This window comes from Notechis scutatus, chromosome 1 (genome assembly GCF_049901735.1).
Source record: "Notechis scutatus isolate UNSWTSFEM ecotype Mainland chromosome 1, rNotScu1.2, whole genome shotgun sequence".
Classification (NCBI taxonomy): Eukaryota; Metazoa; Chordata; class Lepidosauria; order Squamata; family Elapidae; genus Notechis; species Notechis scutatus.
The window spans coordinates 23,840,559-23,856,216 of record NC_142009.1 but is presented as its reverse complement, the minus strand read 5'-3'; the positions used below and the strand labels follow the sequence as shown (position 1 = coordinate 23,856,216).

Below are 15,658 nucleotides of genomic sequence, written 5' to 3'. Positions count from 1 at the left end.
CTGAAGGGATGTGGGCTTGAAATAGCTTCAAGTTCACAATAGGTCTTTTCATAATGAAGTTCAGGACATTCTTAGATTGGACATCAAACTTGTTCTAAATCCAGTTAGAGTGTTTTGAATTCAAACTAGCTCAAATTAAAAATGTTTTGCTTCCAATTCATCCAGATGATATGGAAAGATTCTATGAAGCCTTTCCTGAAAAGGAAGACTATCACTCCAGACCCTGTCCCCTGCTGTTGTAATCCAGTTCTCCTTTGCTAATATTGAAGCAGTGAAGAATTATTCCCAGTTCTCATGTCAGTGATAAAAGGACCCTCTCTGTAAAAAGAGAAGACTAGGACCACCTGCCTCTTCCTCCTTCTCTCCTCCTCCTCCTCCTTACAAAGAAACGAGGTAAGATAGGGCTGGGACATTTCTTCACTTCTTTCTATGTGATGTATAGAGTTTTGTCTTCAAAACTTCAAACTTTCTGGGTGCACAGAGACAAATTACCTGTGAGTACACCTAACAAAGCATTTATGAAGATAGAGTCCGGCTTATTTTGATTACTTCTGAATGGACCATAGAGTGTACCGCTGCTTCAGGAGAAAGCAAAGTCTGTGGACAGTATGAAAAATTGAGTGTTCTCTTTAGATGCCCTTTGGATAGTTGGGATAGCCTGGTGTTTATAACATTATATATAATCCGCACCTTGTTTTTGGTATTCAATGTCATAGGTTGGCTACTTTGACAGATTCAAGAAGAAGAGGTCTGTCGTCTACTACCGTAGCTGTAATGGCTATGTAAAACTATAATCAGAGGCAGTCTGCTATGTGAAAGTTGCCATTGCTTTCATGCACTGGTTCCTAAAATTATTTGACTGATCATTTAGGAAAGCAGGATTCTGACTTTTGATACATCACAGTTTTTGAGTATGGTGCATTGGAAAAGGAGGTATAAGTTCCCAAAAATGAAAAAGAAAATAAATAAAAATTATATTGAAAGAGCTTAGCTTTGAAAATTGTACCTGATGATAATTACAAAAGAATGGAGACATGAACCTAACAGAATTGCTTTAACTTTGAAAGAATAGTAGCTATTTTCAGAAAAGAGGTCACCCCTGTCTTTCTTTATAGTGTTAGATTTCTTAATAAATTCTGGTTTCTTGGCAAAAGTGCATTCGCTGGGAAGCAACAGAAGACCAATGCGTAAGGTGGCCAATGCTGCAAGGGGAGAAAAACTTTTACCAGCAGTAATTATGTAGAAAGGAAAATTTCAGCAAATGACACTATTTTTCCTACTCTTGTTTGGTAAAATCGGGAAATTTTATCTTTTATTTCACATAAATACAGAAATAGAGATACTTTTCAGTTACATCTTCAATAATATATTAGCATTTGTCCTTAACTCATAATTTGTTACGTTTTTATATTAAGGCTGACAATAGCTTAAAGCACGAAATATCATAGAGTTCTATATCGTGGCTTTCAGGGAAGTAGATACAAAATTGCAGTTCAATGAATTGATTAATCAATGTTTGCATATAGCAGTGGTGGTTAACCTTTTTGGGCTCCTGTGCCAAAAAATGTGTGTCCCACACCCCCTGCACATGTGCGCGTGATCCCCCCCACTGCCCCGTTATCTGCACTGCGCCTCCCAGCTGATTTTTGGCCCGTTTGAGGCCTTTTTCGGCCTCCCAGAGGCTTGAGGAAAGCCCCTGCAGCCTTTGCAGGATGAAAAATGGGCCCGTTTCACAGGAAGGCCAAAAAGGCCCGAAAATCAGCTGGGAGGCGCATGCATGCACAGTGAGGTAAGTTTGCCGGGGCTCGCGTGCCCACTCAAATGGCTCTGCGTGCCACCCATGGCACTCGCGCCACAGGTTCACCATCACAGCCATATAGCTTAGCTTACCTGCTAGCACAGCCAAGTGCCAGATCTAGCGTGTTCACTGACACATGTCAGCTGTTTCTGGAGTAATCCAATTTATTGAATGAAGAGTCCAATTACTGAGTGCTTAAATTTTGGTCAAAGAAGTATAGGATAACTATGTTTGTAAATAAGCATAATCCAGTTTTCTGCTCAGAGGATTCCAGGCTGTAGTCCTAAACCCACTTACAAAGTAATATCTCCCATTGAATTAAAAGAGATTTAATTCTGAATAGATGATATAGGATTGTTCCACAAGTAAGTCTTGCTTAGTTCACTAAGGAATACTAAGAGGGAACATAGTTTGTTTTATTTAAAATATATGTTATCAAAATAAAACCTCAGATAACTTAATATATCTAATCACTTTAGTTCTAATTTGCTAATCATTCTTACAGGCAAAACTGGTATCAGTGTTATAATTTGTTGAAGATGTGCAGGGATAGGAATAGTGTTACTTTTGATACTTTTCTCCTTATTCATACCATCTGATACCATTTCAGATATCATTGCCCTGCCACAGTTGCCTCCGCTTCAGTTCCCCTCACTTGTCTGTCTACCTTTTCCATCTTTGCACTTTTGGATGCCCTCCATTCCACCGCTACTATCCCTGCTGCCTTTAGCTAAAGCTTGGCATCTTGATGCTGGCCCAGGATCCAGGCGCTGGCCCAGGGTTTAGATCCAAGATGTGCATGGCAGGGCTTCATCTGCTGAAGGAAGCTCACTGGGCCCAGATGGGGAGGAGGCAGCGGGACAGAACTAGTGGAAGAGACGGAAGGTGCAGGCAGTGGCTTCCCCGACAAAGGAGGCGGTTTCACAAGGCCTTGTTCAGTGTTGTCAGATGCTACCTACACAGGGAGCTGCCAACCACATAGCTACTCTCCACCAGATCCATCCCGCTGCTTCCTCCCCATCCGAACCTAACAATGTCCTTTCAGCAGACAAGGCACCATTACTCTGCCGTGCTCACCTTGTTCTAACTGTCAGGAACTTTCTCCTTAGTTCTAGGTTGCTTCTCTCCTTGATTAGTTTCCACCCATTGCTTCTTGTCCTGCCTTCAGGTGCTTTGGAGAATAGCTGGACTCCCTCTTCTTTGGGGCAGCCCCTGAAATATTGGAACACTGCTATCATGTCACCTTCTTTTCATTAAACTAGCCATGCCCACCTCACACCTTCACCCAGTCCCAGGTTCCTGGGCCAGCAGGAAGAAGAAGACAGCAAATGTCAGTCGGAGAGAGGTGGGTGGCCGGAGTAGATAGATGGAATACAGGGTGGCCAAAAGGGCAGAATTTGGATCGTATGGTTGCAAGGTGCTCCAATAGACATAACTTCATAACAACCATTTGTTTGGTGCTGTCATAACTTTGAATGGTTGCTGAACAAATAGTTGTTCAGACTACCTGCAATTTAAGTCTCTCGTTTGTGCTTCAAGTGGGAATCTGAATGGTACCTTGGGCTGGATCTGAAGTAGAGGTCCAGGCCTTGACTTCAGCCCTAGTATCACTGCTGCCACTTAAAAAGACCACCTGTGTCATTCTTCAAGGCACAATTGTCCGCCATGATCCAGTGCTCCCCAGGATCTGTACTCCATTTACCATCTGGCACTGTTGACAGGCCCCTGCAGCCTACTGGAAGTTCCTCCAGGTCACACAAGCCGTTTGTTCTTGCAGTGGTTTAGGAAAATGCTTTTCTTCAGCTTCTGCAGTCTCCAAAAACCTGCAGCTCCATTCTTGCATGATTTTTGGAGACTCGAGTCCATGCAAGAAGACAGCCCTCTTGTGTGATTTCCAGAATCCGAGCAAGAGCACACCTCATTCTCTTATATGGCCTCCACACAGCAACCAAAAATCCCATGAGAACTAGTCTTTTCAAAAATAGTTGTTAGGTGTTGGTGTACACTGGTGTGTCATCAAAACATCATGGCATACACCTTTGATATACATGTCATAGGTGTGCCCAGCAAAATCCAGAACAAAGGAATATGCATTTCTTTCCCCGTTTCCTCACACAGAACCACTCCAGAATCAAATCAACGCTCCATCTATTGCAATTTCTGAATGCTCAACTACTGGTTTGGCTATAACAACAGAATCTCATCCCTCTGCCCCTTTTTATACCGAACAGTCTGGATTTTTTCTTACTTCTCCTTTCCCAGGGCTGATTTTTTTTACTTAACAGTTTTTGCATTTCTTTGTCAAGGTTACCTTCATGCTCCCCTACACAATTTAGTTCTTAACTAGATGTTCTTCCTCACTGTTCTTTAGAATTGATAGAGTTGTAAATTTAAAAATGGGGAATAATCTGTATAGCCAATTTGACTTAATAGAAACTTTGATTAAATATTTGTTTCACCGGAGAGTTATTCTTTGCAATTTAGCAAAATGGGACTAAATTTGGTGAGGAAAGGTGAAGCTGATAAAAGAATATTTGAAGTACAAGATAAGCCAGAGGAGTGCAGGGGCTGTGAAGGAACAATAAGCCTGAAAAAATTGCCCAAATATATCCCCATGGGGATAGGCAGTTGGATATGAACTTGGAATGCAGGTAGTCTTTGACTTACAACCACAATTGAGCCCAAAATTTATGTTGCTAAGAGATTGGTTAAGTGAATTTTGCTTCGTTTTATATCCTTTCTTGCCTCAGTTGTTAAGTGAATCTGTCTTCCCCATTGACTTAGCTTATGAGAAGGTTACAAAAGGTGATCACATGACCCTGGGATACTGCTCCTGACATAATCAGTTGCCAAGCATCTGAATTTTGATCACGTAATAATGGGGATGCTGCAACGGTCGTAAGTTTGAAAAACAGTAATAAATCACTTTTTTTAGTGTTGTAAGTCAAGAACTACGTACGTTGAGGACCAAGTTCATATTCCATTCTCAGTTCCCTTTCTGGTCATATGACCCAGAAAAAGACATATGCAACTCGTCACATTGTACACATAATCGCAACTTGAGGGGAAAGCAGAAGCACAGCACATTAATTCATTGTAAAAAACAAGAAATAGATATCCCTCCCATGACCCCTGCCAGTAAAAAGGTTGGAAACAGTTCCAGAAGTGACTTGTTTTCCCTACCTTCTTGTTTGCAACCCAGCAGAAGAGTTGGAAGGAAGTTATGTAAAAGAGACCTGGGAATCCTGTCTATCAGCAACAGCATAACTCAGTAAAAAAAGAACACAAGTTCAGTATAGCAAGAGAAGTCAGCTAATGAAAGATCAAGTTGGAAGATGGGCCAGATTCGTTGATAGACTGAGGAAAGAAGCACTGTAGAAAAATACATCTGGAATGTATCCCATGGGAGAGGCAATTGGGTAGCAGCTTGGTATGCTGCAAAATACTCTATTCTAAGTCCCTCCCCCTCCCTCATGGTCATGTGACCAGAATGGAGTATATGCAGCCTGTTTTGTGCTTGCCAGTACAGCCATGCACAAAACCGGGAACAATTTGAGAGTGAAAACATACTGTATACTGGGCAGTACAAAAATATCCATTCTACTCAGACCTTGCATGCAGTAGTACATATGTCCTTCCCAGACTCTTGTAATTGAGGAAATATACAAACATTGTAAAATATAAACATATATGCACCCCTAATTAGATTCTAACAGATACTACAGGTGTACATTTTCATATTTAACTAAATAATGGATTTAATGCAAAGTGCAGGAGATTAAACCAGAAGCCAGATGTTTGTTTTGCTAGATTTTCTGCTTAATAACCATTCTTTTTCTTTCTTTTTTTTTGTATTTTTCTTCTAATAGCCAGTTGTTGAAGCGTGCTTTAGAAACAGTGGTAGATTCATGTACTTTGTTCTTTCACCTTTGTAGCTTCAGAGAGGGAAGAGTTTAACCATTTACTTTCTACTACTGTTTAGGAGTTTCATAGTTTCATTCTAGGTACAGTGTTGCATGATAGCCTGTAATATATCCTTATAATTTAATGCTTTAAATAATGGTGTTGTAAAATATCATTTAAGGAAGATTTGCTTTTGCTTCTGATTGCATTTTGCTGATCCATTATCTTACCAAATCTTTCTCCCCCCTCTTCCTCCCAGTACGTGGATCTCCAGCAGCAATTCTGGAAAAAATCAGAGTGGGCCAGGAGTCGGAGAAAACCATGGTGAATATGATTTTTATTTCTATTTCATTCTGTTGTATATGTTTGCAAAGCTTAACCGTAGTGCTTGGAGAGGATTTGTTCCACAATTGCTTGATGTTTGGTTTCTGTAACAGTAAATGGAAGATAAAGAATATGTTACAGAAAAAGCTAAAATGGAGCCGATCCAAGTTCAAGTGTTGCAGAACTGGGGTAGATACAGCATTTTTCAGGTAGAGTTGGGTTTTTCTAACTTTTTTATTGTTCATTTTTAGTTTAATGTGTTGATCCCACATAAAAGGAACTCTGTTCAAATAATTTATACTCTGCTAATAAAGACAGGGATACGGAAAGAAATTGGGTAGGTGTCAAAGGGAAAACCCACAGGAATGTAAAACGAACTACTCTAGGTATTTAATTTGGTGGGGAAGACCTTTCTTTTGTAAAGAGATTACCAGTAATTTTTCAGAGTTGTACATTTATGATAATATTTTTAAATGATCACTGGAAGAAAATCCACATTGTTTTGCAAGTTAGAGTGATGCTGATAGACTCAGTTCACACAGCACACACAAAACAATCACAATGTGGTTTATTTGTTCAAGAATAGCATGTTATGTGAACATGGCAATAGTTTTGCTCACCCTCTGCGAAAAAGATCCCTGATTAATAAGATGAAATTTTAGATCTGTCAATCTATATGTCTAGATCAAGGATTCCCTATTTAATTACTTAAATAGGTAATTATTCCAAGTGGAATGGGTCAGAAAAACCATTAGAAGATGAATAGTTGGTAAAGGTTTTTTTCTAAATGGAAATGGGGTTAATCAGCCAATGTAAGCTATGCATAATTCACTGCAGAGAGTCTGTTTCTTTTCTTTTAGGCAACAAATTCTCATTTGAAGTAATATAGAGGGGCAACTAAGTTCTAACTAAAGCTCACTTGAAGTAGAACAGGAAACTTGCAGAAAAGTTCTGATGATTTTGGACTAGATGGCTTCAAAGTGTGAATAATCAGAATATGTACAAAACTAACCCTGAACAATAATAGGCTCAGTCCATTAGCATTGGAAACTTTAATGATTGCACGGAACAATATGTTTTCATTGCAGCTGGCAAATTTAATGACTCTACTGGCAACTTCATGGGCTCGATTAGCTGTACATTTTTCAGTGACTTACCACAGAACAAAAATGTATCTGTTCACCCTCTGTCTCAAGTAAAGCTGCATTCCACTTCTCATATTTTGCTTATTGTCATCCCTTGCATCCTTTTAATTCTGCCAAAGGCTTTCCCAGGCTTGCATAACAGATTAATACCTTGTGAGTTGATCTTCACTTTTTAAAAAAATATTTCCCTTTGCTTAGAGAAACAGTCATCAGACCTATATGCTATCTTCACGCATGAGCATTAAACAAATCCCAAAACCGCTGCACAAGCCACCACCATATTTAACATTTCTTCAGTTTAATTGTCTACATCTTGAGCCTTGCCATTTTGCGACTTTCTCTCAAGATTTATAATTTCCTTTATATAAGTAATTTTCATGAACATGAACATTTCTGGGATTTGTTTCAACTCTGTACTTAGCCATACAATTATTGTTCCCATATAGTTCTCTAAAATATTCCTCCCAGCATTCCTTTAACTTACTTTCATCCCAATTCATCCCATCATCTTTATTTTAAATTCCATTCATTTTGCTTGAGGCTTCTTGTTTAGGTTTTTTCATTTTCTTCCAAAATATTTTTTAAAATTCTAATTAAATCTAATTAACTTGACCACATTCTTTACAACTTCACATTCATTTTGCCATTTTCAACAGTGTATCTTTTATCTCACTTGACAGTTTCTTTTAACTCATTATTCCATTAAACATCCATATTTCCTACTAACATAACTCCACATCCTTCAATTGTTTTCATTGTGTTCCAAAAAATTTCTACATCGTCTTTCTTTATTTCTACTTTCTATTCATTCTGTTGGGAAATTAATCTGTATTCTGCATATACGTTATCATTTCTCTTCCAACAGTCAGTTGTATGAGTATATTAGAGAGTTCCGCAATCAGGTGAGGCTTGCCGATAGGAATTTTAGGAAATCTGTGGAGGCTATCCAGGAGCGTTGATTGTACGTCTGACGCAGCGCCGTACAAATTGTCAAGTCTTTGCCATGACAACTGTAGGGCGTCATGGGTCATCTAAGTGGGAGGCATAAAGTGCCTTTGTATCTCTGGCAGACTGCAGCCCTAGCCACGCCATCAAGTGTATGAGTATTTAATCGGATTTCAGGTGTGGAGCCTGAATGGGGTGCGGGAAAACTTTCTTCCATAGGAGATATTCGCCGCCTGGCTCGTCAGAGAATTTGTATACACCGTTAGCAGCCAAATCTAGCTTTCCTCTGTTTACTGCCAACTCTCTCCAGTAGTCACCATCGTCTGTAGAGTTGGGTTGAGGCATTGACATAGAGTGTAGGTTGGAGTTGTATGTCAACGATGGGTTGTAGCCTTCCTCCCAGTGCTTACGGAGGATGTCGTTCTGCCATTCCAGAGGCGATGGTGGAGCTTCACGGTGCTGTGTAGGCTGGCCGCGGTTATCTTGTTGTACCTGTGAGCTCGGATGGTGTGGAGGTTGTGGCTGGAATGGTACTGCTTGTGGATTGAGTGTGGCAGTGTTGTCAGTGGCATGTCTACTTGTGGAGAAGTTGTGATCACTGGTGGGCTAATTTGCTCACCTGGCAGGCCATGAGACGTTGGAGTAGGGTTGTTGAGGTAATTCCCCATTAGGAGAATGAACGCATACAGGGAGACGTATATGAGAGTAGTGTTTGAATAATACACACACATTAGTAGATACACTGTACAGTAAATGTAGGTTTTTACTTTCCATAAATGTTTAAGCAAAGTTCAAACACAGTCCAAAATCATTCACAAGTAAATTAGTCAGTTTTAGTCCAGGGATAATCCAATAACAAAGTCCAGTATCAAAAACAGTTCAGTAACAGACTTACATCAAATCCAAGAATAACAGTCAATACAGGAAAAATGAAGGAACGGCAAAACTCTCCAACAGAAGGAAGCAGAGACTCACTGAGACTTCTTCTGAGACTAAGATTAAGACTAAACAACCCAGGTTTCTGGCTCCATCTTATGGCCGTTTGAGAAAACACACCCAATTACACTTTTAGGATTCTCTTAAACAGTATTAAAATGTCTGTCCTGGTTTATATATTGTCCAACCCAAATAGCTGTTAGGTGACTTATATTCCTAACATTCTCTCCTTTTGGGTAGGACGATATATACAACCTTACATTCTAAGTCCATAATCCTTGCAGCAAGCCTTATGCTTTATAGAGCCTTGGGCCTTTGTAAAATGATCTGCTATATTGTTTTCTGACATACAGTATTCTAGCTTAATCATCTTACTTTGCACACATTGTCTCACATTTAAATATCTTAAATCTGTGTGTTTCGTTCTTGTTTTAACAGCAATATTTGAAGCCATCTGTATTGCTGATTGGTTATCTTCGTAAATAACAATAGAATCTGTTACATCAATTCCCATGTCAATTAGTAGTTTCTTATACAAAATTAAATCTGTACATATTAAAGACAAGCATGAGAATTCAGCCTCCATTGTTGACAAACTTAGATGTTTCTGTCTAATAGATCTCCATCCAATCAATGCTTTTCCCAATAATACTACAGTACCCGATGTAGATTTTCGTGTATTTATGTCTGTAGCAAAACTTGCATCAGCATATTCAGTTAAACATAGTTCATCTTTAGGCTCCAAATACAATGCATAATGCATTGTTGTTTCAGATATCTTAACACACGTTTAGCAGCTTGCCAGAGCCTTTCAGTTGGCTCAACATTAAATCTAGATAATTGATTAATACTGTATGCAATATCTGGCCTTGACCAATTACTGAGATAAGATAAACTACCAATCAAGGACTGATAAATGTTCTTATCAAAAACAGGACTTTGAACATCACTATGGCACTCCTGACTCATTGGTGTCTTAGCCGGCTTACAAAGTTCCATTTTAAAACTTTTTAGAAATTGGTTAATTTTATCTGCCTGTGAGATTTTGTATCCTCCCCTAGTTCTATCTATCTTTAAACCAAGACATTGTTTGACTTCTCCTAACTGTTTTATCTTAAATCTTCTTTAATGACCAATCCTTTGCATATCTGTCTTGTAGGTAAAAAGATGGTTTATCTCCTATCCTTTTTCTCCCATCTTGTATGATAGAAATAGAACAGTTTCCACGAGTCCATGAGTTCAGCCAAGAGTGAGGAAAACTCCCCCAACCCATCGAGAGTCAATTTAGTGACCAATTAGGATTACAGATGTGGTCACGTGACATGGACTACATTTCCCAGGATACCTTAACTACATTTACCATGATGCATTCCCATAAGGGAACAGCTCACAATCGCTACCTAACTATCCAATTCCCATAAACTGGCTGGACAGCACACATTCTGCTTGCACTCTAGTATTCCTTTCACATTATTCCTTTTCTTGCATATCAGTTTTCCCAAGATGTAAAAATACTTGGAACATGGGACGCTGCCAAGTTATGACCTGTCCCATATCAAGAACCTCATAGCACTTCATAGCATTTGACTAATTTGTTCAATCTTTCATTTTAAAAATATAATCAGCCATGCTTTCCAATTGATTTCCCATACATGGATTTATTTATGCTTCTCTAAGCAGGTCTTTATCAAATAATAATGATTTTTTATTCATTCTTGGCGCTCCAAGTGGTCCAATAACTTTTTCTGTATTTCCCATGTCATTCTCATTCATTTAGAATGTTGCAACTTTTCCCAGAACTCATCCCTGATTCTTCCATTATCACCATTCAATGAAGTATAACTTAATGCAACTATTACCACCTAGGGATTTCTACTTTCATATGAACTCACAATAACCTAGATAATCCCAATTCATTCTTTTTTATATTCTAATGTTATCATTCTTAATTAAAACCTACCCTTTACTTCCCCAAACATATTTATGAATTTTATTCTACAGAATGAAACTACTTCAAACTTATTTTGCAGTTATTCACCATATTCACTATATTCTTCACCGTATATTCCTGTTTCATTACAGGTTGCAATTTTCATATGCCATGATCTTCACTGTGTGGGCCCACAGATATTGACTTCCCGTTATGGCATTTTCATATAATGTTCTTAGGAAGCTAAATAATTTGTAGGCTTGGTTTCCTGCTAATGGGAAGGGCTGTAGCAGTTGGCCAGTATGACATAAGTGCACCCAAGGCCTAGTTTTATTCCAAGCATGCTCACACAATTTATGTGAGGACCTGTTTCACCCCAGTGGGATTGCCCTGCCTCATCTTTGCTGACAGAAGGGGCATGTTGTGGGCCCTGTTGGTCAAGGAATTCTTGCCATGAACCAGGGGTGGGATGCTCCCAGTTCAGCCTCATTCAGCCCGGGCTCTAGGCTGTCCTTTATTCCCTGCTTTTCCCTCAGCTGCTTTGCGCGGCACAGCTGAGGTTGAAAAAGCAGGAAACAAGAGGATTTTCAAAACGCTTGTCAGCTGTCCAGGCGGCACAGCTGATTTCTTGCAAAAGCTGCACACAGGAGAACCGGCAAATCGCTTCACTGGCTGGCCCCACCCCCTCCCCACCCACTCACTCTTTACCTGGCATGCGAGCCATCCAACTTACCTGGTTTGGTAAGTTGCTATTTTTCTTTTTTCTTTTTCCCGACCATCAGCTGTTCTGCTCTGCTGGGAGATTTAGATTAGCTAGGAAATCCTTGGATTTCTTGCTTTCTAGCTAATCTAAAAGCAGAGCTGAACCTTCCTTAGGACTGAAGCTTCTACTTTTCAGTGCAGAGTCAGACTCAGACTCAGGTAGCCGATTGGAGATAGATAGATCTCTAAGTAAAAGTTCTTTTTTTTTTTTTTTACAAAAAAATATTTATATACATGTTGTGTTGTTAGTTAATTTTGTGAGTTTGCTTGCTAGCAAATTTTGTGAGTTTGCTTGCAAGCAAATTTTATGTGACAGACTCAGATAGCCAATTGGAGATAGATAGATCTCTAAGTGAATCTGTGATTCTGTGAGCACCTCAATCTGCCTGCCTGCTTTGCCTGATTTTGGGTAAAGGGGGTTCTTTTTTATAAAAAAAATCTGTTTACATAAATATTTATAATATTTACATACACACCATGCCCACCCAGTCACATGGCCACCAAGCCACACCCCCAAATTAGGCCAGACCCACAGAACCAGTTATTAAGAAATTTGAACCCCACCCCTGTCGTGAACTCATATTGAGGGAAAGGTTTTTAAACACATATCCCCAGTATCAAAGCATTATCATTGCAGAGAAGGATTCGTGACCAAAATAACAGAGTTGGAAGCACCTTGAGGTCTCTAGTCCACCCCCTGCTAAAGCAGGAAACTCTATAGCATTTCACTTAAATGGTTGTCCAATCTCTGGTGTCCAGATAAGTAGTTTTGTAGGGTCAAAGTTAGTAAAATCATACTTTTGTATCTTAGATTATACTCATCATTGTCAGTCCTTAGTTACTGTGCACCAGCAAGATATAGCTAAAAAAATTGTCCACACTACTTACAAGTGTGACAGTAGAAAATAAAGAGAATTTCCTTTTTATCTACAGGTGATGGGACCCAGAGGTGGTATTGGGACCCCATAACTAAAATTGATGGTGGCAGCTTAAACAAAAAGGGTGACAATGCTGCATTTGGAAACTATCTCTGAAGAGTCTAGCTAATTAAAAGAACTCTGGTATCGAGTGCCCTAGAGAAGGGGTAAATATTTGAGCCAGAGAGAAAGGGCTACAGCATCCTGGATTGTTGAATCTGTTTTGAGCAAAAAATTGAACCAGATGACTGCCAAAGTTCATTCCAACTGTGATTCTATGAAAATGCACGTTGATTTAAACTCTAATCATGACCTTTGTGTTTCACACAAAGCCTACATCAATAACTTCCACAAGCTGAAGATTTTTGATAGAAACTGTACTCTGCCCACTGTGCATATGCGCTGCTGTTCCTGTCATTTTCTTTTAAACACTGCATAAGTGGGGCATTGGAAGCATTCCGTATCTCTTTTGAGGTCATTTTTCTTTGTCTGAATCATCATTGGATTTCAGAAGAGGGAAAAAAATACCTTAATTGTCTGTTGGGAATATTGAGATCCTTAACATTGGTGCTATTCTTCCTGCTAAGCTCTCAGACTTATGACTTATAGGTAGTTCTTGACCTATTTGAAACCATAACAATGCCAAATGAATGGTGGTTATGAATGGTCCTTGAGGTTCTGGCAGTCCCAGCATTGCTGCAGTCACATGATTATGATCTGGATGTTTGGCAACTGTTTCACACCCATTGCAGCATCCCACAATGACATGATCACCATTTGCAGTCTTCCTTGGTTTCCCCAGAAAGTCAGTGGATAAAGGTTGCAAGTCCTTGGGGTAAGTCACCCCACCTGTGCATCATCTCCCAGGCCCTCTACGTTTGCACTACGCTTGTCATGTATCCTCATGCCATGCCTCTCGTGCACCCCTGGTCATCCTCCCCAAACTCTCCACACCTTTGCTCATCCCCTTCACATCTCCAGCACCTCCCAAGTGGCTGGAAGGAGAGCTGACCAGGGGGCAGAGCGCATAGCGCATCAGGGCAGACAATGGGAAGGTGAGGTGTGAAAATGGGAAGCCCTCAGCTGCTGCTGTCTCCCTAGTGCCTGCCCCAATGCGCTCTGTGCCGTGCCCACTGCTTGCTTGTGTGCCCGCCTGCCCAGTTCTCCTTCTGGCCACCCAGAGTGAATTATCCCCATGGTGAGTTGGCCGTGTGGAGTTATTCTGCAGCAAGTTGGCAGTGGCAGGTTGGCAAAGGTGAGTCGGCAGTAGCAAGCTGGCCACGGTGAGGCATCCCATTCTGCAAACAGGACAGATTATCTTGAGTTTCAGAAGATTCTGGAGGAATAATAAGAGATTGGAATGGCAAATTACTGTATGTAATTCAGTTTACATCTGTGTTACCAGATCATTAAAAATTAACTATGATCTATAGGAACACCATGATCTGCTAAACTTATATTGATCGATTGATTATGTGCCATCAGGTTGTTGGTGCACTCATTGCCGCCATAACTGAGTCCATCCATCTTGTTGGTTGTCCTCTTTCGCTCCACCTTACATCAACTTATTGCAACTTTACTAAATTGTATTGGAAAGTAGTCCTCAATTTACAATTTGTTTAGTACTCGTTCAATGTTACAGTGGCACTGAAAAACATGTCTTACTACTGGTTTTCACATTTACTTTGCAGCATCCCTGTGGTCACATGATTAAATTTGGACATTTGGCAACTGGCTCATATTTATGATGATTGCAGTGTCCCAGGGTCATGTGATCCTCTTTTGTGACCTTCTGAGGAGCAAAGTCAATGGGGAAGGCAGAGTCACCAACAACTGCAGGGATTCATTTAACAATTGTGTCAAGAAAGGTCGTAAAATGGAGCAAAACTCACTTAACGTCTTGCTTAGCAACAGAAATGTTGGGGTCAATTGTGATCATAAGTCGAGGACTACCTATATTGCAATTGCTGCATGTTCCATTTTAGTGGAAGTGTCAAATTATTTCTTTCCAACAGATATTTTGAAATATGAAAGATGAACTCATCAGTTCTTATAGTAAATACTTTATGTATATGTGCATCTTGGAGTTAGACTTGACTTCTGACATATTTCTGGAGAAGACCACATAGTACATTATTTTCTTGACAGCATTTTAAGAAATAGTTTGCTACTGACTTTTTCCTAGGGCTGAGAGAGGGGTAACTGGCCCAAACTCACCCAGCGGGCTAAACATTTAAGGCAGGACTCACAAACCTCCCAGTATCTAGTGCTTTACCTTTAACTGAGATGTCAAACTGGCTCTCAAATTCTATTTACTGCTTGTTTTTCCTAAAGTTATATGAATTGATGCCATATAAGAAATTGCTTCTTGTTCACTTCTAAATTACATCTAAAGTACATCTTTCTTTGGATTAATGACATTCAAGAGTATAAGAAACTGGTTTGACTGAACAATTAATACAGCTTCAATTTTTTTTTGAAGAATCCTAAAAGTAAGAGTGTCACAGAGCACAATAGCATCTAAACATCTTGCTTGATCTCAAAGAATCAAAGCTGGTTAATATTTGAATGGAAGACTATTCATTCAGGAAATCCCAAAGGTACGGGAAATTTAAAAAAAAATAATAGAATGACAACTGGTTCCCCTATTTGTTGTCAACAAAAAATTGAGGTTTGATTGCTGAATGCAAAAACATCAATGTATCATGGAAATCAAGAATGCAGGAGTATAAGTGGAACACCTAGTGAATGGTTCATTGTTGAGTAGGGCATAAGACAAAGATGTATGGTATCCTCTTGATTGTTTAGTGTCATCATCATTATCAATCATCCTCATCATTTTAGTCATTGTCTATCCACTGCAGGATGAAGATCTCTTCTGCATGTTTCCAACCAATATGTTCCTGAGCTTTCTTTTACCAGTTGGGCCTGCAATACTTGCTGATGTTGTCGATCCATCTCATTTACATCTCTTTCATGGATGCTTTTTATTGTTTGT

General features: G+C 39.6%; 1 protein-coding gene across 8 annotated transcripts in view; it reads left to right on the top strand.

Moving 5' to 3' along the window:
• MTMR4 (myotubularin related protein 4) overlaps window positions 1-15,658 on the top strand; it is a 51,578-nt gene that overhangs the window by 6,657 nt on the left and 29,263 nt on the right. Inside the window, exons 2-4 of one of the 8 annotated variants that reach the window (XM_087958679.1) lie at window positions 166-393; window positions 5,961-6,025; window positions 6,139-6,234. In XM_087958679.1, the coding sequence (XP_087814805.1) occupies window positions 6,142-6,234 (93 nt within the window). In that variant the 5' untranslated portion in view covers window positions 166-393; window positions 5,961-6,025; window positions 6,139-6,141. The remainder of the gene's footprint in view (window positions 1-165; window positions 394-5,960; window positions 6,026-6,138; window positions 6,235-15,658) is intronic. The other 7 variants (XM_087958703.1, XM_087958695.1, XM_026671680.2 and 4 more) reach the window with 7 other exon arrangements.